We start from the raw sequence: 24,356 nt of genomic DNA, 5'->3' as shown, positions 1-24,356 counted from the left end.
AAAAGAAGTTGGCTGTAGAGGCAAAAACTCACAGTAAAATCTTTTTTAAATATATCCAAAGGAGAAAGCCTGTGAGGGAGTCAGTTGGACCGTTAGATGATTGAGGGGTTAAAGGGGCACTTAGAGAAGATAAGGCCATCGTGGAAAGATTAAATGATTTCTTTGCTTCGGTGTTTACTGAAGAGGATGTTGGGGAGGTACCCGTAATGGAGAAGGTTTTCATGGGCAATGATTCAGATGGACTGAATCAAATCACGGTGAACCTAGAAGATGTGGTAGGCCTGATTGACAAACTGAAGAGTAGTAAATCACCTGGACCAGATGGCATATACCCCAGAGTTCTGAAGGAACTAAAAAATGAAATTTCAGACCTATTAGTAAAAATTTGTAACCTATGATTAAAATCATCCATTGTACCTGACGACTGGAGGATAGCAAATGTAACCCCAATATTTAAAAAGGGTTCCAGGGGCGATTCGGGAAACTACAGACCGGTTAGCCTGACACCAGTGCCAGGAAAAATAGTGGAAAGTGTTCTAAACATCAAAATCACAGAACATTTAGAAAGACATGGTTTAATGGAACAAAGTTAGCATGGCTTTACCCAAGGCAAGTCTTGCCTCACAAATCTGCTTCACTTTTTTGAAGGAGTTAATAAACATGTGGATAAGGTGAACCGGTAGATATAGTATACTTGGATTTTCAGAAGGTGTTTGACAAAGTTCCTCATGAGAGGCTTCTAGGAAAAGTAAAAAGTCATGGGATAGGTGGCGATGTCCTTTCGTGGATTGCAAACTGGCTAAAAGACAGGAAACAGAGAGTAGGATTAAATGGGCAATTTTCTCAGTGGAAGGGAGTGGACAGTGGAGTGCCTCAGGGATCTGTATTAGGACCCTTACTTTTCAATATATAAATAAATGATCTGGAAAGAAATACGACGAGTGATATAATCAAATTTGCAGATGATACAAAATTGTTCAAAATAGTTAAATCACAAGCAGATTGTGATAAATTGTAGGAAGACCTTGTGAGACTGGAAAATTGGGCATCCAAATGGCAGATGAAATTTAATGTGGATAAGTGCAAGGTGATGCATATAGGGAAAAATAACCCATGCTATAATTACACAATGTTGGGTTCCGTATTAGGTGCTACAACCGCAGAAAGAGATCTAGGTGTCATAGTGGATAACACATTGAAATCATCGGTTCAGTGTGCTGCGGCAGTCAAAAAAGCAAACAGAATGTTGGGAATTATTAGAAAGGGAATGATGAATAAAACGGAAAATGTCATAATGCCTCTGTATTGCTCCATGGTGAGACCGCACCTTGAATACTGTGTACAATTCTGGTCGCCGCATCTCAAAAAAGATATAATTGCGATGGAGAAGGTACAGAGAAGGGCTACCAAAATGATAAGGGGAATGGAACAGCTACCCTATGAGGAGAGACTAAAGAGGTTAGGACTTCTCAGCTTGGAGAAGAGACGACTGAGGGGGGATATGATAGAGATGTTTAAAATCATGAGAGGTCTAGAACGGGTAGATGTGAATCGGTTATTTACTCTTTCGGATAGTAGAAAGACTAGGGGGCACTCTATGAAGTTAGCATGGGGCACATTTAAAACTAATCGGAGAAAGTTCTTTTTTACTCAATGCACTATTAAACTCTGGAATTTGTTGCCAGAGGATGTGGTTAGTGCAGTTAGTATAGCTGTGTTTAAAAAAGGATTGGATAAGTTCTTGGAGGAGAAGTCCATTACCTGCTATTAAGTTCACTTAGAGAATAGTCACTGCCATTAGCAATGGTAACATGGAATAGCTTAGTTTTTGGGTACTTGCCAGGTTCTTATGGCCTGGATTGGCCACTGTTGGAAACAGGATGCTGGGCTTGATGGACCCTTGGTCTGACCCAGTATGGCATTTTCTTATGTTCTTATCATAATCTATTTTTCCAAGGGAATGAAGAAAATGTTCAAAATGATTTAGCCCAAATGGTAAGACAACAAGCAAAGGCTGTTGGAAATGTAGGAAGCTGGAAAGAGAAAGGTCTAGAGAGAAAATACAGACTAAATAGTAATGAAATCTACTGTAATAGCAAGCTTGCTACAATATCTCGCAATATGTTTGCTGAAGTTTAATACTGCTTAATGAGCCCAGAAAACACAGTAACTCTTTGTTAATATGAATCAATATATGTCATATCGCTGAATACCGTGAGGTATATCACATTCATTATTCAGGTCACATAGTTTGGCACTACAGTTGATATTTATAGATAAATTTTTTACTTACAAATTTTTCAGTGCACGGGAAGTCAAAAAGTTTTACCAGGCCAAAATCATCCCCAGTAACTATATTCAAACCAGCATGGGACACACATGCACAGTTCACATCTGCTTTATCAGCATTTCGTGGCCAGATACCAATTACTTCATCTCCCAGAATACTGTTTAAAATAATTAAAAGAAAAACATTAATCATTCATACCAAGTCGTATTTCTCAGCACACGTTTATTTTTTATGAATTATTTCCACATATTATCATGAAGCAAAACTTCTCAAATGGGATGACCCTAGGAGCCACTTGTCTGACAAGGGCAGCAAATACTCTGGCATACAAACTGAGTTGCCAGTTTTACCTTTATAGGAAGTCTCTGAATTAGAGTGTGGTGAATAGCACCCACAATCTGGTGGCTTCCCAAAACAGGAGGTGGAACCCAGTTCTTCCCTGCTTGTTTGGGTAGAACATAATTATCTGATTGTCTGGAATAGGACAATTTGGTTGATCACCTGATTTCTGAAAACTTTTAGAGTGTAATGAATTGCCTACATCTCCAGCAGAGGGACCAAGGAGTCTGGGTGTGAAGCTCATTTAAGTGACTAGATAGTCAGTTAGATCCGGCTGACAATGCACCCACAGAGCTTCCTTCTTCACATGAAAGCTCATGTATAACAAGTTAGGATAATTCTCTTTTAAACCTTTGTTTAAACTATATCTACAATTATAAGTCAGTGCTGTGATGTTTACAATATATATAGGTAAATAAGAAAGCTAAAATTCAACACTAATGGCTACATATGTACAGTTTGAACCCTTGGTCTGTGATAAGGTATTTCAGTTTCTCAGTCCTCAGTTATTGAAAGACTCTTTTTTTTGGTCTCACTAAAAAGCTTATGGTAAAGCTGGAAAGAATTCTGGATGCACAGATCCTTCAGTATTCCTTCACCTGTACCTCTAACAGAACAGTTAAAAAGCTCTTTGCAGCAAAGCCTCCCCTTGCAATTACCTTGTCCAGGTGGCCCATGTTATCCTTTCTATTAGTGGAAGCTCTGTCAGCTGCTTTCCTGATGGCACTTCGTGAACTTGACGTTTGTAGACACCAGTTGATACCTAAAAGTGAAATGATTACAAAAATGTTGAGATGTTTCACCTTACTTTTTTTTTTTTTTTTTTTACAATAAATTCTCTTTCCATTGCTTTCCTTTTAAAACTGTTTAACTACCCGCTTTGAAAAATATACTACTGAGTACTTTCCCCTTTCCTTATTATCATAACTCCACTGCCAGATATGCAAGCAGGTGCAACACCGCTAACAATTTCATTCACCTTGGAAAACTATTCAATTTGATTGATCGTTACACTCACACTTGAAACAAGAGTACAGTTCATTTCAATTTTAGAAGTATATAAAGATGAAACTGGTATTCCTGTAGTTTCTTGTATAAACGTTTAGGGCCCAATTCAAACTTTTGAACTCAGAGGCAGGGGAATGCATTTTTAGTTGGAGGGGCAAATAAAACTCTGTCCCTGTCCTCGTGCCTTTCTTCCACCATCAGTTTTCTTACTTTATATTTACACCTAGTCATTCTTTTTTATATATATTATTTGCGTATATCATACAGATTATAATTTTATTCCTGGGGGAATTCCGCACAAAAAATTAAAAATTCTGCGCACAAGAATTTAAAATTCTGCAAAATTCTGCATATTTATATTAGTTATAGACTATATGTATATTGTTATTTTAAGTAATTAATTTAAAAGGCAATATAGAAAAGTTTTAAATATTTTGAGCAGAATTCCCCTAGAAGTACACTGTAAGAGTGGCCCTACCACCTCTCTCCCTACTCCCCTGGCCAGACCTCTTTCACTCTGCCCTTTTAGGCCTCAACTTCTCCGGTCTCCACTATCTTTCCCCTTCCCCTCCATGCTCAAATCCTTCCATTCTATTTCCACTCCCCAGCCCTCCATTTTCACAGTTTGACCCTTTTCTCATTCAGGCTCTCACACAGGTTTCCTCTGTTCCTCTCAAACACACACACACACACCCTCCCTCTGTCTGTCACACACACACACCCTATCACACAGGCTCCCTCTGTACCTCTCTCACACACCCTCACAGGCTCCCTCTCTCTCTCACACACACACAACCTTATACAGCGGTTCTCTCTATCTCACTTTCATACACCCCCTCATAGAAGCTGTCTCTCTCTCTCAAACAAACACCCCATCACCCAGGCTTCCTCTCTCTCCTGCACATACACACCCCCTCATACAGGTATCCTCTTTCACTGTTACACACAGATACACCCTCACACAGGCTTCCCCATTTCTCTGTCTCATATATACACAGTCCGACACTCACACACACAGGATCTCAATCACACACACACAAACCTCACTCACATGCACACTGGTTCTCTTACACAGGCTCGCGAGCTTTCTTGCCTCTTATGCTAGGCCTTCTCTACAGCTGCCCTGGGCTTGATTTTCACCGAGAGTGGGACGGGCTCCGCTCACGGCCAGCTGAGGTCCTGGGCCTGATCTTCACGAGCAGGATGGAGTCCACTTGTGGCCAGCTGCTGTCCCAGACCTGATCTTTGCCATGAGCGGGACGGACTCCGCTCATGGCCAGTTGCTGCCCCAGACAGGACTCTGCTTGCTTGCGGTCCACTGAGTCTTTCTCTGAAATTCTGCCCGCAAAAATTAAATTCTGCATGGGAGGGGAATTCTGCGCAAATTCTGCACTCCGCAGAAGTGCAGAATTACCCCAGGACTAAAAATGTATTAATGCCAATGCTAACTGAAAAAGAGGTTACAAAAATCGTACTCTAAGTACTAGAATAGGCAGAGTAATTTAAAAGCATAGTTATAATAGTAACAAATATTTGTCAGTTCCTTGCTTGTGAATATGGAAGATCTACTTTATTATCCATGTATTAAAATTTGCAAAGAAATGAAATATGGCCTAACCACTAGAAACTGTATAAATACTATAACATTGCAGTATGAGAGAAACACTGGGATCACAACCCTGATATAACTGCAGAGAATAAAGAAGTTGTTTTCACATAGGACATTCCCAGACCAACCAATAAAAACTTGATGCTAGAAAGCCAGATATAGTGCTAAAATGTCAATGATATCAAGTGACTATTTTGTACTACAAATGGAGAGACAGAAGATTGTCAAGTATCAAGAAATGAAGTCAGAGACCAGAAAAATGTGGTTTAAGAGTGAGGTTTATTCTTGGCATAGTATGTGAAAGACAAACCCAATATAAACACTGCACCTCCAGTTTTGAAAATATATGCTCTGCATTCACTGAACTCCCCTTGAATGGGGGCTGAAGAAAATTAGGATATTTTTCAATAAACTCACCATACCAAAAAAAAAAAAAAAATTAGAACTCTAGTGGTATATATTCAAAAGCCATTTAGATGGATAAAGCACAGTTGCTTACCTGTAACAGGTGTTCTCCTAGGACAACAGAATGTTAGTCCTCACATATGGGTGACATCATCCGATGGAGCCCGGTACGGAATAACTTTTGTCAAAGTTTCTAGAAGCTTTGACCAGCACACTGAGCATGCTCAGCATGCCACTATCCGCGCATCCACGCGAAGTCCCCCCTTCAGTCTTGGAAACATAGAAAAAAACAACGAGCGACAAATAAAACAAACCGGAGGGAGAACCCAGCTCTGTGGGAAGGCAGGTGGGATTCCTGAGGACTAATATCCTGCTGTCCTAGGAGAACACCTGTTACAAGTAAGCAACCCCGCTTTCTCCTAGGACAAGCAGGATGATAGTCCTCACATGTGCCAAAGGGTACAACAACAACTATGGTGCTGTGGGTTGGCAGGGGACTATCTGATTCCCACAGAGGCACAAAACAGGAAGAATTGGGTTCAGGTCTGGAACAAATTGTGCAGGATGGATTGACCAAAGGCACTGTCCTGATGTCCATCCTTGTCCAGGCAGTATGAGCCATAAACATGTGAAGAGAACTCCAGGTTGCGGCCCGGCAAATTTCGACAATGGAGACTGCTCGCAAATGAGCCACTGACGTCGCCATGGCCCGCACAGAGTGAGCCAACTAGTTGGATAAGCTCTGCTTACCCACCACCACTCCAAGCCTCTAGGTATCGAAGGACACAAAGCTGAGTGGACTGCCTAAGGCCAGCTATGCAATCTAAAAAGAAAGCCAAAGCCCTCTTGTAGTCCAGGGTATGAAGAGCCCGTTCCCTTGGGTGGGAAAGAGGCCTTGGGAAGAAGGTGAGTAAAATGATGGACTGATTAAGATGGAAATCAGTCACAACCTTGGACAGAAACTTTGGGTATGTACGCAGGACCACATGATTATGGAAGATCCTCGTGTATGGTGGGTACGTAACCAGGGCCTGAAGCTCACTGACTCTACGAGCCGAAGTAATCGCCACCAGGAAAATAACTTTCCAAGTGAGGAACTTCGGGTTACAGGAATGCAGCGACTAAAAGAGAGGGTGCATGAGCCGTGCCAGGACAATATTGAGGTCCCAGTGTGTAACAGGAGGCCGAAGAGGGGGCTTTAGCTGGAGCAGGCCCCTCATGAAACAACCTACTAAGGGCTGTACCAACACGGGCATGCCAGCGACACCCTGATGGTACGCACTGACAGCGCTGAGATGAACCCTGACCGAGGTGGTTTGAAGCCCAGACTCGGAAAGGTGCCACAAGTAATCCAACAGCTGGGGGAGGGGGAAATGTGAAAGGATCCAAGCCATGCCCCACACACCAGATGGAGAATCTTTTCCACATCAGGCTGTATGACTTCTTTGTAGAAGGTTTCCTAGAAGCCACCATCACCTGAGCGACACTGTCCAAAAGGGCCAAAGGACTGAAGGACTATGTGCCCAACATCCAGGTCATTAGCGCCAACACCTGGAGGGTCGGATGGCGCAGAGCGTCCTGATTCTGCGTGATCAGATCGGATGCAGTCTCCAGCCGGATGGGGGTCCTGTCTGACAGGTTCTGCAGAAGCGGGAACCAGACCCCATCAGGGCACCACGAAGATCATGGTCCCTCTCTCCTGTTGAAGCTTCAACAGCGTCTTCAAGAGAGCGGTTTAGAGGGGGGTATGCATACAGCAGGCCTCTCCCCCCAGTGTAGGGAGAAGGCATCGCAAGCAAGATGCCCGCCCCTGGACATCAGGGAGCAGAACCTGCTCACCTTGTGATTGTGCGGGAGGCGAAAAGGTCCACATTTATTTATTTATTAAAGGCTTTTATATACCGACTTTCTTGATACAAATCAAATCAACTCGGTTTACATCGAACTAAGCAGTAACTATAACCAACCAATCAACAAGAGATATATTAAAAGGAGCATAAAGTTACAATATAACAAGGAAGCCCTTAACTGGGAGTGGGAAAAAAGAGAGGGAGAACAAGATATAGTACTATATACAATGGAGTATGGGAGGGAGGCTAGGAGCCGACCTCATGATGACTTGTGAGCGTAATTAGCGATTGTTTATTTACATAAGTGATGGAACAGTTCTAGGTCAGGCTGTTGGGCTAGAGGCGGGGAAGGCATGGCAGAACAGCCATGTCTTTAGAAGAACAGAGGGATCAAGTAACCAAAAACAGAACAATCGCCGGCCAAAGGCTCAGCAACTAGATTTGGAATTAACAACTATAAACTGTGAAACTTGCAAACGGTACTGCGCGGAAGACAGACCCGCAGTACCAGCAGTACAGAGAAAGAAGAATGTTAGAGACAGGTAAGCAGGGATGTCCCACACACAAATACCCCCAAAAACGAGGGAGGGTATCTGGAATGATCCATGGTACTACAGGAACGAAAATTAGCAGGTAAGGAATAATTTTCATTTCCCTGTACGTACCAGGATCATTCCAGATGGTGGGATGTACCAAAGCTTTCCCATTATGGGTGGGCCACGGACAGCCCTGCCCGAATGACCCTGTCCCCCAGCTGACCGTCCGACAGCGCTCGGACGTCTAGGTGATAATGCCTGGTGAAAGTGTGAAGCGACTTCCACGTGGCCGCCCTACAGATTTCCTGGGCGGGAACGGAGGAGCTCTCCACCCAGGAAGTTGCCTGGGCGCGAAGAGAATGCGCCTTGAGTATCAACAACGGAGTCTTTTACCTGTTCCCAGATATGCCGCTATGATTGCTCCCTTCAACCAGCGAGCAATGGATTGTTTCGAGGCCATGCACCCTCTACGGGGTCCCGACCAGAGGACAAATAAATGATCGGAAAGCCGAAACTCATTAGTCACCTCCAGATAGTGTATCAGAGACCGCCGAAACATCTAGCTTGTGCAGATCACCCGGCTCCGAAGAGGGGAAGGATGGGAGTTCCACCGACTGATTAAGATGAAACCCCGAGACCACCTTAGGCAAGAAGGATGGCACCGTACACAAAGAAGCTCCTCCAGGAGTAAAGCGAAGATATGGTTCCCGACAGGAGAGAGCCTGCAACTCCGAGATCAGACGCGCTGAGCTGATTGCCACTAGGAAAACGGTCTTGAGGGTGAGATCCTTGATGGAAGCGGACCGCAAAGGCTCAAAAGGTGGACTGCAGAGGGCCCAAAGCACCAGGTTCAAGTTCCACGACGGGCATGGTGGTCGGATTGGAGGTTTTATATGCTTCACCCCCTTAAGGAAACGCAGGATATCGGGATGGGAAGACAGAAGGCTGTCGTCCACCCCCTGACGAAAAGCTCCAAGAGCCGCCACCTGAACCCGGAGAGAATTATAAGCAAGACCCAGATCCAGACCCGCCTGCAGGAAAGAAAGTATCTGTCCCACCGAAGCTTGCGGTGCCTGAATGTCATGCGAGCCGCACCACTCCTCGAAAACCTTCCACACCCTAACGTACGTGACCAACGTGGACTTCTTACGCGCCCTTAATAGTGTGGAAATAATGGGCTCAGGGTAACCGCGACGCCTCAGTTTGCGCCTTTCAAAAGCCAAGCCGCAAGACAGAAGAGATCTGCCGCTGGAAAAAATATTGGTCCCTGACGCAGGAGCCGCGGTAGGTTGCCCGAGTCGGAGCGGGTCGCCCACCGCTAGGTGGAGGAGGTCCGCAAACCATGGGCCGTCGAGGCCACTCCTGGCGCCACTGAGTATTACCGGACCCTGATGGGCTTCTATTCTTCGAATAACCTTTCCCACCAGCGGCCACGGCGGAAAGACATACAGAAGACACTGACGTGGCCATGGTAGTACCAGTGCAGTCGACTCTTCCAGCTCCATGTTCCCTTCTTCGACTGAAGAAGCGAGCGGCCTTTGTATTCCTGGCCTGTCGCCATGAGATCTAAGCGGGGAGTTCCCCAGCAGATGACTATCAGATCCATCGCCTCGTTCGAGAGTTCCCACTCTCCTGGATCCAGGTGCTGTCGACTGAGGAAGTCCGCTTGTACGTTGTCGACGTCCCGCTATGTGGGAGGCTGCCAGACGCAGTAGATGAAGCTCCGCCCATTCCATATCTATTTCCAACTGATACTAGTAGACTCTTCGTGCCCCCCTGACGGTTGATGTATGCCACGGTGGTGGCGTTGTCCGATAGTACACGCACTGCTCGACGGCGTACCAAGTGTAGGAATCCCTGCAGGGCGAGCCGAACAGCCCTGGCCTCCAGTCGATTTATGGGCCAGGTCGATTGCTCCTACCGACCATCGTCCCTGAATGGAGCTGTCCTGACAGACCGCTCCCCAGCCCGATAGACTGGCGTCTGTGGTCACCACCATCCAGTCCGGGGGCTCCAGGGACACTCCTTGAGCCAGTTGATGAGGATCCAACCACCAACCGAGACTGTTCCTCACGGAGATTGGAATGGGAAGGACCGCCTGGTAATCCCGAGACACCGGCTTCCACCGGGAAAGCAATGCTCTCTGCAGGGAACGCAGGTGGGCAAAGGCCCACGGCACCAGGTCGATGGTGGAGGCCATGGTTCCCAGGACCTGAAGATAGTCCCACGCTGTTGGAGCCTCGAGAGCCAGGAATCTGAGGATCTGTTCGCGTAGAGCCCGCGCCCTCTCCAGGGTGAGGAACACCATGGCTGCACGCATGTTGAAATGCGCTCCCAGGAAGTCCAACGTCTGGGACGGATGTAGCTTGCTCTTCGTGAAGTTGACGATCCACCCCAGGGAATGGAGGAGTCGAATCACCCTGTCGACCGCTTGAATCCCCTGCAATTTGCGACTTTGCCCGGATGAGCCAATCGTCCAGGTAGGGATGCACCAGGATTCCTTCCCTTCTGAGCTGCCGCTGCCACTACCACCATAATCTTCGTGAAAACCCGCGGGGCCGTGGCCAGCCCGAAGGGTAGGGCCCGGAACTGAAAATGCTGCCCCAAGATCTTGAATCGAATGAATCGCTGATGGGCTCGATTGATCGGAATATGTAGGTACGCCTCCGTAAGATCCAAGGAGGCTAAAAACTCCCCCAGGGTGCACTGCAGCCAGCACCGAACGGAGCATCTCCATGCGGAACCGCGGTACCCTGAGGGAGTTGTTGATGGTCTTGAGATCCAGAATGGGACGGAAGGTCCCTTCCTTTTTGGGCACTACAAAATAGATGGAATAGTGGCCCCGGCCCAATTCGGAGGCCGCCACCGGCACTATCGCACCCAAAGCAAGTAGACGATCTAGTGTCTGCCGGACGGCCCGGCGCTTGAGAAGGGACCCGCAGGGAGAGAACAGGAACCTGTCCTGGAGGCGTGCGCACAAAATCCAATGCGTAACCTTGTCTTAGAATACTTAGGACCCATTGGTCTGAGGTTATTTGGACCCACGCTTCGTAGAAAAGCGCAAGTCGACCCCCCAGCCGGGGAATCGACTCGTGGGTCCCTCTGGCATCATTGGGACGACTTCGGAGCGGTGCCCTGTCCCGTGTACCGTCCTTACCAGGCCGACGGCCCCGAAAGGACCGGTTCCAAGTATGCGAACGAGAGGAGGGAGCCCGAGGCGGCTGCTGTCTCGTGGAGCGTGTCTTACGCTGATTCCGATATCTACTTCTGTTGGTATTGAAGGTTCTATAAGAGCGGGGTCGATCCTCCGGCAGCTAATGAACCGCATTCTCGTTGAGTGACTTAATGATCTGATCCAGGTCTTCCCCAAACAGGTACTTGCCCTTGAAAGGGAGAGATCCCAGGCGGGTTTTGGATGAAGCATCAGCCGCCCAGTTCCTTAGCCAAAGAAGACGACGCGCCGACACCGCAGCCACCATGGCTCGCGCTTGTACTCTGATAAGATCGTACAAGGCATCTGCTCCGTAGGCGACCACGGCCTCCAACCTGTCCACCTGCTGAGCCTCGGTGTCCGGCAGGGTCTGAGACGTGAGCAGCTGTTGTACCCACCGGAGTCCTGCACGTTGGGCCAGCGAACTGCAGATCGCAGCCCGCATGCCTAGCGCTGAGACCTTGAATACCCTCTTCAGGTACACTTCCAATCCTGAATATCCTTCAATGCCGTCCCGCCAGTGACGGGAATGGTCGTATGCTTCGTCACCGCTGAGACCGCCGAGTCCACTGCGGGGACTCGGAGCAGCTCTAAAAAATCCACCGGGAGAGGATACAATTTATCCATAGCCCTACCAACCCTAAGATTGGCCTCCGGGGTATCCCACTCTCTGGCGATCAGCTGAAGGATATTATGATGTGTGGGAAAAGCCTTAGCCAGAGGACGAAGGCCCGCCAGGAGCGGATCCCCCTTCTTGATGCTCGGGTCTGGGGCCACTGGATCTGGGGGAGGATCAATATCCATCTCCTGAAGAATGTGTGGTATGAGGTCATCTAATTCCCCCGCCTGAAAAATGCGGAGCACTCTAGGATCATCACCCTCGACCTGAGCTATCAGGGAGGGGTCCTCGGCGAGCGGGTCCATGAGGGGATCTCCACCCCCTGCTGGCTGCGGCGCTATCACAGTAGAAGGTGACCCTCGAGAAGTTCCCGGGACACCCCCCGAAGAAGGGGCGCTACCCTGGTGAAAAAGAACCTCCAGGGTTGGGCTCAGGCACGGCCGCTTAGCTGGAGGCGGATCCCCTCCTCCCAGCAGAGTGTCCCTGCTATGTACAAAAGCCCTGTGCATCAGGACTATAAACTCAGGGGAGAAAGCAGGGACCCCCGCGAAAGGAACATCCGAATGCCCCCCAAGCTGTCCAACAGGCTGGGCTCTGGCCCCAGGAAACAGTAGGGTCGCCAAAATTTGGGCCTCTGCATCGTCATCTGAGAGGCCGGCGATCAAATCCTTAAACAAAATGGCCGCCGTTCCCACACTCTGCGGAAACGGGGCCTGCCGCTTTCTGCCCCCGCGGTCCTGAAGCCGCTCGGTCTCCCCCGGAGGTGGGCTGTCTTCCCCTCCCGAAGAACCATTGAAGCGCCGCCCTTCTCGGGGCCAGGGGATCCCCCTGACCGCCGCCGTCTTCACAGCCCGTACTGCCGCTGCATCGCTGGAGGGAGGGGGAGGGGCAGCTCAAGCGCGCGAATCACCACAGGCAGCTGGAACGAAGAAGCTGCAGGTCCGGCCCGGTTCCCCACCCACCGACCCGAAAGGCCTGTCGGGGTATGTGACTTCCTGACGGCAAGCGGCCCCAGGGAATGTGATTTCGCGGGGCCGCGGGTCGGGAGGCTCCTCACACCACAGGGGCGGGGCGGGTACACAAAACGCGGGCAGGAGGGGAGGGATCGGCCCCACCGATGTGCTCCCTCGGACCTAAGCGCTCTGAAACGGAGAATCCACCGGTGACCTAGAATAACCAAAACACAAAAACTAAACTTACCTCCAGCCATGTGAAAAAAAAAAAAAACCAACGGGAGGAGGCAGGAAATGAGAAAGGAAGACAATGGCAAACAGCCTGTCAGCAAGTCACCCTTAACTAAGGAAAAAGAGGCAGTTCCCTAGTTATAACCTTTCAAAAGGCTAACTTTCTAATCAAGTAATAATCACTTAAACAGTACTTGATCCCTCATAAAGAAATAAACCAAAAGCTTAAGACCCTAAGGCCAAATGCTGGGGACCTCAGTGTCCCCTGCTCACATCTGCTGGAGTCAGAACTATACTGAGAATTGAGTCAGGGGAGGCGTGGTTATATGGGACCTCCCCTGAGAGTTTTTGTTCTGACTCCATCTGCTGGACGGGGGACATAACCCATCGTCTGGAATGATCCTGGTACGTACAGGGAATAATAGTCTGTCTTAAGCAGTTTTCTGGAAGAAGCTAACAGAAGGGAGTTAACTAATGTGGTGTGTCTCTCTTCCTCTGGAGCTGCCTGTGAGTATTCAATGATCAAGTCATGATTATCAGGCAGCCCATGCAAACATAAGTAGCACAAACTGGCCCCCGTTTTTTTTTTTTATCTCAACATTGCTATTGTTGTGGAGATTTTTTGCACAATTTGTTTTCCTTTCTACCTTCACCTCAACATGCACACACTCAAACACGTAACATCTAAGCAAAAATTCCATTAGCCACATACAGCTGTTGTGGCCCTGTCTCGAAACTGGGACTACCTGTTCCAAGCATGTGATTATTGATAACTGCAGGGATATAAACAGATCCTGTAACTTTAACAATGATATCACTTATGGAAAATTTGGGTATAAATGATAGATCTTGCAATAATTTTTTCTGTGGTGGTGGTGGAATGGCAGAAAGAAGAGAGTCTCCAAAATGAGAGGTCTGTCGTGACTGCTGGTGCAGAAGGAGGCTTATGCAATTTTCTTATGGAGGGAGTAAATCCAATACTCTACTTCTAGGCCAATGGCTAGCTATCTATAAGACCCCTAGAGGATGTTGGAAAACCCATTAGGCCAGAAGTCTCAATAAATAACAACTCTCAGAGGAAATGTAAATGTGGTGATTTCCTGGAGAAATGAATGAAAATGTGTTATGTCCCCAGATGGGAGTTAGTTTTATGCGTACCTTGGCAGGAATGACTCTGAGCTTCATTCCTACGCCAGGGTGTGTTGGGAATGATTTCAGTATCTTATATTACTGCTAATGCTCTTCTTAATGCTTGCATGTGTGCCAAAAGAGAGCCTCCTTCTGGAGTGGAGTTCATAGGATGTAATATTATAGGCAACATATCAATGCGTGCTTGGAAATTCTTTTTAATTAGGCCAGTAGCACCCAATAAAATTAGGAAAATATCTTTATCTTTCTGCCATATTATCTTGGTCTCTGATGACATCCCAGGTACTTGAAGATCTATTTGCCATAGATTCCACAGAAATCATTGGACTGGTATGAACACTTCTATTAGCAATACTGTTCTTGTGTTTTTTTCCTTTACCACAATGTCCAGTTTTTCTTGCATTGAGCTTCTTATTGATTGGAATTGGAATGCCCCAGGTGATCACAACTTTCTTCATTCTCTAAAAGTCTTTAGGGTAGTGATCCAAGTGTTTTTCTGGTACAGTGATGTTATAGTGTTTACAGAATTTCCAGTCGATGCCTACCGTATTAGGCTTTTCTGTAGACTTGCTTTCCAACATCAGCATGATGTTGGAAAGCAATGAGATTGTAACAATTTCTAGTTCTGTTTTACAGAGTCTGCATTTGCCTATTTTACCATTTTTTCTTTGCTGGCTGTGAAATAAAGTCCATAGTTCACTGTACACTGCTGCAATTATCAATTTCTCATCTTTAGGTTCTATGTCAGGTATTGATCTAGGTGGGATTTCTGAAGTACTGTATATACTCGTGTAAAAGTCAAGAAATGTATGCAAGAAAAAAGGACAAAAAAGCTGGCTCTCTTCAAGTCAGGGGTACAGACAATTATCAGCGCTATAGTTCAATGCCACTAAAGTAGGTCAGGTAAATCACTATGTTCACAATCAGTCCATACCAGGTTAGAAAATTACAAACACTTCAGCAGGGTTACTTCACAAGGATTACAGTTGCCCCACATCCAGGATCCACAGCACAGTTCAGAGTCCTCAAGTTGCCAGGAACACTGTGGAATTCCAACAATTCATTTTGAATACCTGAGGGTCAATTCAGATCCTCAGGGATAAAACTGCAAATCCTTGCTTGAGACTGCAGGTAAGCCCTTTCTGGGATGTTCATCCTTTAATCATGAGACTCACAAAGTGGTTCAGAGGAAGAGCTCCAGCTTTTAACTGGAACAATCCCTGGTTCAAAACTAGTCAGACATTTTTTTTTACCCTGGCAAATTTTGGTTTTCATATAAATTATAGTTTTGAACCATCACCAACTGTATGGACTGAGCTCATTTTCAGAGTTTGGGTACACTTGCTAAGAAGTTTGCCAAAAGATTTGTTTCTGTATAAAGGAGCCAGCCAAATAAGGAGGGTGCTCTGTTAGCCACAGAGGGGATAACTCCATGTCCAGTGAAAGAATCACCTTGAACCCAGTTCACTACATGAAATGCTTGACCATTTCCCATTAAGAACCCAATAAGCAGGGGAGGGGTTTAGAACTCAATCACTGGACACCTGTTGCACTAAGATTTCCAATTCCTTCAGGTTGGATGCAGTTATTTGCCACTCTTATTACTCCTCTTATCTAACTGTGATGGTACTAATCCACCTCCCTTCCATTTGCCTTTAAATTTGTTACTTAAATTATACCTGAATATATTTACTGTCGGCTGAAAAATCCATCTGAATAACAAAACTTGGAATGTCCTTGCAGTAACCTATTCGGTTTAAAGTTGGACCTTGGCTAAGGTCATAAAAATCAACAGTATTTTCAGCTGAACCCACTGCCAAAAATTTATTATCAGGGCTGATTCTGAAAAACAAAATCGAAAGAATTGACAACATTAATAGTTATCATCACAGAACACAGAAAATAATAGCAGATAAGAACCACAACGCCCATTTAGTCTGTTCATTTTTGATGCATCTTTTTCACTCAACGCACAATTAAACTCTGGGATTCGATGCCAGAGGATGCGGTTAAGGCAGTTAGTATAGCTGGGTTTAAAAAAGGTTTGGATAAGTTCCTGGAGAAGTCTATAAACTGCTATTAATGAATAGGAAATAGCCACTGCTTGTTGTCAGCATTAGTAGCATGGGATCTGTTTAACGTTTGGTACTTGCCAGGTTCTTGTGACTTGGATTGGGCACTGTTGGAGACAGGATAGTGAGCTTGATGGACCCTAGGTCTGACCTAGTATGGCATATCTTATGTTCTTATGTTACGCAAAAAGTTAGATTTGTATTGACTTTTTGCTTTCCTTCATATTTCACTGAGGCAGCATCATAGGATTCAAACTGTGGACCTTCTGATTGCACTTCACTAAGGTTTAGAAACAGACACATCAAACATTTTGATGTGTTTTCAGTTTCCTCATCCTATGAATCACAGAACACTGGATAATAAAAATGGAATACTTTTTATAGTGTAATATACAGTGGGCAATTTTCATTAAGACAGCTAGTAGCAAGGTATGCGGGTAGTTTTATATTTGTACATGTAACTTGTTGAGGATTTTCAAAGGGAAACTAACTACAAAAGTACCTGTATACTTTAGACCTGCTTTATCCGAGGATGGGGTTAAGTGGGGAATAGTACGTATATACATATTTGAAAATTCGATATATGTGTATACTTTTCTCTCCTGATCAAGTTAGTTATATAAGGACCACTTACATTTAGAACACCTGAATACAGTAAACTAGTTTCACTAGTTGGCTATATTCAGCTGTTCTGTGCGGGATAATTTTCACCTCGTTAGTTAGCCTGCTAGATCCTTTGGAAAACTGACTTCATAAAGACTATTTTAACTAAGCAGTAAAAAACTTACAGTATTTAATTATAATGAGATCCATATTCAGCAGCTGGTTGGCTGGCTGGCAAAGATAATTTAATGAACTTATTCAGCTAACTTAGCAGGGATATTCAGAGGCATGCTTGCTCCACTGAAAATACCTGGATATCTTAAAGTTAGCCAGATAAGTTTATTTGGCTAACCTTTGGACTGCTCTTCAGTAACCCTAAAGTTATCTAGCTCCTGGCTGATTTATCAAGCCACATTAGTGTCTTAACATGAGTTATATCGCATCTATCACACGATATTCATGCTATTTTGCATCTCCCCACCTAGATACTCTCCCCCCATTACAATGAGTTTTTTGCATGCAATTTGCATGCACGAATAATGCAAATGCATGCAAAGAAGGTCATTACTAGTCAATTTCATGTAAATATGTTATCGTGGCTGACTGAGAAGGTGGTCAGCCTCAATAAAATATCTACATCAATTTGAAATGCATTAGATGTGCGGTGGGAGGCCTGGGATCCTAACACGGGTCCTGAAGCTCCCACTGCATATTTAAAGTTGCAGAAGAAAATAAAGCCTCTGCAAACGGGGAGACTGAGTGGGGGTCAGTGTTGATCCCTGTCTCAACCCAGGGCTGCCAGTTGAGGTGGCCCCGACATCCCCAAAATGGGGCGAGGAGTTTAATATATTGATTTCAGGTTGGGTGTTTGCTCTATTGACTGTGGGGGATGGGATTGGGGGTTTGATGTATTGATTTTGGGGGTGGGCAGTTTGATTTCGGAGATGGGGGGGTTTGTGCTACTGACTTCAGAGGGGAGTGGGGGCATGGGAATTTGATGTTTGGCAGGGGCAGGGATCTTGAGGCTGTGACTTAGGGAATAGGGAGCATTGGTATCAGGGGCCGAGGCCACATTTTATATGTGTGCTTTGGGGAAGTGGGAACAGGGGCCGGGGCCATCGTCGCGCAGTTCTTTTCTTTTCTTTTTTTTTTTTTTTAACTTTTAATGTTAGGGATGTTGGGGCTGCCTCGACTGGTGGCACTGGGTTGAGACAAGGATCAGAACTGTCCCCGGCTCGATTTCCCTGTTTGCAGTGATTTTTATTTTCTGGCTAGTGGCCCTTTAAGGTGATGACAGTCCCATGAGGCTGGGGCTGCCACTGCATCAAAGGGCCACTTGCCACGTTCTTTTGTGCTGCGGTGTTTGACCACGACAGAAGAACGCGCCATATAGCCGCGATGCTTTTTCAGGGGAGGGAGCCCCACTATCACGGTGTCACACCCCTGCGATAGTGGGACCCCTCCTCTGATAAAACTTCTTGGCTTAATTAATCTAGGGGTATGTTAGCTGGATAATGCTGAAAATCGGTATTATCTGGCTAATTCAGGGCCCTATTTACTAAGTATTTTTCCCATAGACACAATAGGAGAAAACCTTTAGTAAATAGGCTTCTAAGCCAGCTAACACTGCTCTGCCACAGACCACCCTCAGACAGTCTCTGACATAGCTAAAAACTTTCCAGCTATGTTATGGGAAGTCAGACCAGTGGGATTTTCAAATCCTGGCATTTGTCCACCTAATGCGAAACTTAGCCAGAGAAATATGTTGAATATGGCCTTCTCTATTTTTTCCTAAAACATTTACCATAGGAAATATACAATTTAACCAACGTAGAAAATTATATCCAGCTTTTCAAATAACTCTTTATAAATAGTCTGTCTCCTACTCACTCAGTCGCAACTGTGTTCCATACCTGATATCCTGAATGACAGATTTTCGGTCTCGTTTCTTGCCCCAAACTTTAAGAGAGCTTACAAGAAGGATGACAAATTCCCCATTTTTCATCCCGATTGTGACCATTTCACCATCAGGGCTGTAGGCAGCAGAGCATGCAGAATGCCCTAAACTTACTTTATTCAGAAGTTTCTGCATTAAAAAAAAAGATATTTTCTTAACAGTCCAGGCAGTAGTTTTTGATGTATAATCTCTTTTATTACACAAAACTGTTGTTAGTTACAAAACAGCCCGATACTGTAAAACCGCGGGAGAGCGGACGAACGCCCGCTCTCCCGCGCACGCACCGGCCCTTGGCCGGTGCGAGCGATCCAGTATGCAAATTAGGCGACGTGGTGCAAACGAGGAAAAGGAGGCGCTAGGGACACTAGCGCGTCCCTAGCGCCTCCTTTTGACCTGGAGCGGCGGCTGTCAGCGGGTTTGACAGCCGACGCTCAATTTTGCCGGCGTCGGTTCTCGAGCCCGCTGACAGCCACGGGCTCGGAAACCGGACGCCGGCAAAATTGAGCGTCCGGTTTTCGGCCCGACAGCCGCGGGCCGAATTCAAATTTTTTTTTTTTTTTTACTTTTTTTTACTTTTGGGGACCTCCGACTTAATATCGCTATGATATTAAGTCGGAGGGTGCACAGAAAAGCAGTTTTTACTGCTTTTCTGTGCACTTTCCTGGCGCCGGAAGAAATTAGAGGTCGGCGCTAATTTCTTAGAGTAAAATGTGCGGCTTGGCTGCACATTTTACTTACTGGATCCCGTGCGCATACCTAACAGGGCCATCAACATGCATTTGCATGTTGAGGGCGCTATTAGGTGCCGCGTGTTTTCCTCCCCATACTGAATAAGGGGTAAGGGAAAACACGCGTCCAGAGCAGGCTGACAGTGCGCTCCGACGGAGCACACTTTACTGTATCGACCTGATGGTTAAGATCATATATAAGTGCTACAGTTCATTTGTCAACCAGATATTGTTTTGGAAATTATCTGCCTCTCAGCTCTGAAAGATTTTGTTAGATTTTAGAGTAGTGTTTTATAAACTATTCCATAAAATCTGATATTGGCAGATTGAGAACTATTATGAGGGTACTCAATTGTGTACTGAAGTAGCATACTTCACATTTGAATACTCATCAATTCTTTGTAATATAGAGGTCTCAAAAATTTACCATAAGGTACATTTTGCTGAGGTCCTCCAGTTTCAAGATTTGTCATTTCATTAGTATGTAGATGGGTGCATAATATAAATAAAAGTATGGAGAGGGTATGGCCTAGTGAGCTGGGAACCAGGGAGCTTGAGTTAAAGCCCTGCTTCTCCCACAGATACTAGCTGAGATTTCAGGTAGGTTAGTCAGCTTATCTCCCATTGCCTCAGATATCCACTTATTTGTAAGTTTTTTGGGGTATGGATTCATTGTACTTGTATGTAATTTGTTGTATGGTGCTTTGGTTTAGAGTGCCATATAAATACCAAATAACACAAATTAGATGAGTAAATTTACATTTTTCTGTATAAAAGAGCTAAATTTGTACCACAAGTTGATCATATGTATGAAATCTAGAGTTTGGTAAATTAACATGTATCTTGTGTATACTTTATGTGATTTATTAAAATATCCAACTGCAGTTGTCTGTAATGCTTTATATTACCAACATTCAGCATTGCTACCATTGGAACTCTGAAAAGCTCATGCCATTTCATTAGAGCAAAGAATATATCAAATAAAAACCTGCTTTCTGATAAATTGTACCATTACTTGGAAATAATGCAGTTACTACTCCTAATAATCTACAAATTTGGAATATTGTAATTACAATTACTTTAACAAAATTGATTCCATTGAAAGAATTTAAAAAGAAAGGACAATATAATGCTCCCTGGTTTACTAATTTGTTACAACATAACATTACTGCTTATGTGTAAAGCAATGTTGCTTACCTGTAACAGGTGTTCTCACAGGACAGCAGGATGTTAATCCTCACATATGGGTGACATCACAGGATGGAGCCCAATCACGGAACACTTTTGTCAAAGTTTCTAGAACTTTGTCTGGCACCTACTGGGCATGCCCAGCATGGCACTAAACCTGCAGCCAGCAGGGGTCCCCCTTCAGTCTTGTTTAAAGCTACAGGAAGTGCTGAAAAATAAAATAAGAAAACGTAATGAACCCAATACTGTGGGGTGGCGGGTGGGATTCATGAGTACTAACATCCTGCTGTCCTGTAAGAACACCTGTTACAAGTAAGCAACATTTGCTTTCTCATAGGACAAGCAGGATGGTATTCCTCACATATGGGTGAGTACCGAGCTGAGGATGTCCGAGAAATGCACCAAATGTACCCAAAATGTGCAATAGGCACAAGGACTGGGGTGGAATTTGGTAGAGGGCATCCTGAACCCTAATGGGCAGGCGGAAGGGTGTTGGTACATCAAGTTGTAAAAAGGTTGCGCAAGACAGACTGGCCGAAGATGGAATCTTGTCTTCCGGCCTTCTCTAAGCCGGAAGACAAGATTCCATCTTCGGCCAGGACACGGGAAACTGGCTCCGAAAGGTTAAGTGGCTGAAGAATTATCCTTTCAACATCAGGCCGTCAGGGACAAAGCTTGAAGATTGGGGTGGCGTAGGCACCCATAGTTCTGAGTGATCAGAAGTGGGTCCTTTCCCAAGGGAATGTACCTGCGAATGGAGAGATCCTGAAGTATTGGATACTAGAGATGTGAATCGGAACCAGAATTGGTTCCGATTCAGATTCACATCATTAAATTTTTTTTTTGTGCGGCCCGATCGCGGTTTTGTTTATCGGCTGCGCCCGAGCCGATAAACAAAAAAACCCACCGACCCTTTAAAACTGTTCCCTTAGCTTTCCCCACCCTCCCGAACCCCCCCAAAACCTTTTACAAGTACCTGGTGGTCCAGAGGAAGTCCCGGGAGCGATCTCCTGCTCTCGGGGCCGTCGGCTGCCACTAATAAAAATGGTGCCAATGGCCCTTACCATGTGACAGGGTATCCGTGCCATTGGCCAGGCCCTGTCACATGGTAGGAGTAATGTACAGCCGGTGCCATCTTTAAACAGTTTTAAAGGGTCGGGGTGGGTTTAGGGATTGTTTTGGTGTGCCGTTTTTCCCGCCTTCCCCCAAAACGATAAGAGAACCCCAGGAACAAAATCGTGGGGTTTTCTTATCGGGAGCCCCCGATTTCTGACGATTTTGAAAATATCGTCCGATATTTTCAATCGTCCGAAGCCCGATTCACATCCCTATTGGATACCACACTTGGTGAGGCCAGTGAGGTGCTATCAGGATCATGCATCCCTTGTCCTGACGTAACTTCACGAGAATCTTCGAGAGAAGTGGAAGTGGAGGGAATGCATATAGGAGACCGGTTGCCCATGAGAGGGAGAATGCATCTCTTGGCTGAGAGTGTTGGCTGCGAGTGCGAGAGCAAAAGTTCTCTACTTTGAGGTTTTGAGGTGACGCAAAGAGGTCTATGCGAGGATGACCCCAACGTTGGAATATGGAGTCCGCTATTGTGGGGTCGAGAGACCACTCGTGCAGATGAAAAGCTCGACTTAGGTTCTCCGCCAACACATTGTCCATTCCCAGCAAATAGGTGGCCCTGAGGTACATCGAGTGGGAGAGGGCCTCTGCCCATATTTGCGCAGCTTCCTGACACAGTATGTAGGAGCCTGTCCCTCCCTGTTTGTTGATGTACCACATGGCCACCTGGTTGTCCGTCTGAATTATGATGACCTGATTGGAAAGGCGATCCTGAAACACCCTGAGAGCATATCTGATTGCTCGCAGCTCCAGGAAATTGATTTGGTGTTTGGCTTCCTCTGGAGACCATGTTCCTTGTGTTTGTAAATCGGCAACATTGGCTCCCCAGCTGAGGTTGGAAGCATCGGTGGTGAGAATTATTTGAGGGTCTGGAGCCTGGAAGGGCAGGCCTTGGAGGAGATTGAACTGATTTTTCCACCAGGCTAGAGACTGACGGAGTGAGTCGGTGATGTGGACAGTGGTCGATAGAGGTTGGACGGACTGAGTCCATTGTGACCTTAGAGCCCACTGCATGACTCTCATGGCCAAGTGGGCCATTGGGGGTAACCTGTACTGAGGACGCCATGTGTCCCAGTAGGATGAGGAAGTGGCATGCAGGCGTGTGGCGCTGAGACTGTAGCTAGTGTGCAAAAGAGATGAGAGTGAGAGCTCGCTGTCGAGGCAGAAATGCCTTTGCCTGCAAGGTGTCCAAGTGTGCCCCTATGAATGATAAAGTTTGAGATGGGACTAAGCAGGATTTTGTGTAGTTGATGAAAAATCCTAGCGAAATCAGAGTGTGTAAAGTAAGACGCAGGGAAGACAGAGCAGCTTGCTGAGTGTGAGCCCTGATCAACCAATCGTCTAGATAGGGGTAGACGTGAACACCTTGAGTCCTGAGGAAGGCTGCTACTACTATGAGGCACTTGGTGAAGGCTCGTGGTGCAGATGCCAGGCTGAATGGGAGCTCTCGGTATTGATAGTGCTTGGGGCCTACCAGAAATCTCAGGAACCTGCGATGAGATGGATTTATCTCAATGTGTGTGTACGCATCTTGGAGATCGAGAAAGCAGAGCCAGTCTCCTCTTTGCAGAAGAGGAAGGAGGGAACCCAAGGTTACCATCTTGAACTTTTCTCGGTGGAGGTACTTGTTGAGGGCACGTAGGTCCAGAATTGGACGAACACCACCTGATTTTTTGGGGATTAGAAAGTACCGGGAAAGAGTCCTAGGCCTTCTTGGGAGTAGGGCACTGGTTCTATTGCTCTGGACTGGAGGAGGAGGGAGACCTCCTGTTCCAGGAGTAGTGAGTGGTCGGATGTTCTCCACGTCAGTAGAGGTGGGGAGTCCGGTGGAATGGAGAGAAAGTTCAGGTGATAACCTTGAGAGATTATGGCAAGGACCCACTGGTCTGAGGTGATTGTGTACCAACTGTTGTTGAAATGGCACAATCGACCTCCCACTGGTATCTGAGGCAGTGGAAACTGGCTGCTGCTGCTCTCTATGCAGGAGTCAAAAGCCAGAAGCAGGGCCCAGCTGAGGAGCTGCTTGTGGCTTTTGTTTATGAGGTTGACGAGACTGGGCCTTTTGGAAAGGTCTCGTGGAAAGAGTTCTAGACAGTGGTGGATAGGATTTCTTTGGACGGAAAAATGACTTTTTAGTATCCTTCCTGAATGGCTGTTTGGAGGAATACTCAGAGGGCATCAGAGAGAGCTGGCGAAGGCTCTCATGATGGTCCTTGAGTTCTGCCACCGTCCACTGAATCTGTTCGCCAAACAGATTGTCTCCTATGCAGGGAAGATCAGATAATCTGTCTTGTACTTCAGGGCGCAAGTCTGAAGACTTGAGCCAGGTCCATCTTCTTGCCGAAATAGCAGTTGCAGATACCCTGGAAGGGCTGTTGAAGATATCATAAGAGGATCTTATTTCATTCTTCCCTGCCTCAAAACCCTTGTGTACCAGGGTTTGAAGCTGTTCCTGGAATTGCTGAGGCAGGGACTCTGCA

At 46.1% G+C, this 24,356-nt stretch overlaps 1 protein-coding gene across 1 annotated transcript in view; it reads right to left on the bottom strand.

The window, feature by feature from the left end:
* EML6 (EMAP like 6) overlaps positions 1-24,356 on the bottom strand; it is an 815,949-nt gene that overhangs the window by 35,422 nt on the left and 756,171 nt on the right. The window contains exons 36-39 of the mRNA XM_029593447.1: positions 18,789-18,961; positions 15,880-16,042; positions 3,289-3,392; positions 2,294-2,447 (exon numbers count right to left, since the gene is read on the bottom strand). Coding sequence (XP_029449307.1) covers positions 2,294-2,447; positions 3,289-3,392; positions 15,880-16,042; positions 18,789-18,961 — 594 coding nt within the window. The remainder of the gene's footprint in view (positions 1-2,293; positions 2,448-3,288; positions 3,393-15,879; positions 16,043-18,788; positions 18,962-24,356) is intronic.

Source organism: Rhinatrema bivittatum, chromosome 3 (assembly GCF_901001135.1).
Source record: "Rhinatrema bivittatum chromosome 3, aRhiBiv1.1, whole genome shotgun sequence".
In the NCBI taxonomy this organism is placed as follows: Eukaryota; Metazoa; Chordata; class Amphibia; order Gymnophiona; family Rhinatrematidae; genus Rhinatrema; species Rhinatrema bivittatum.
This window is presented reverse-complemented; position numbering and strand designations above follow the sequence as displayed.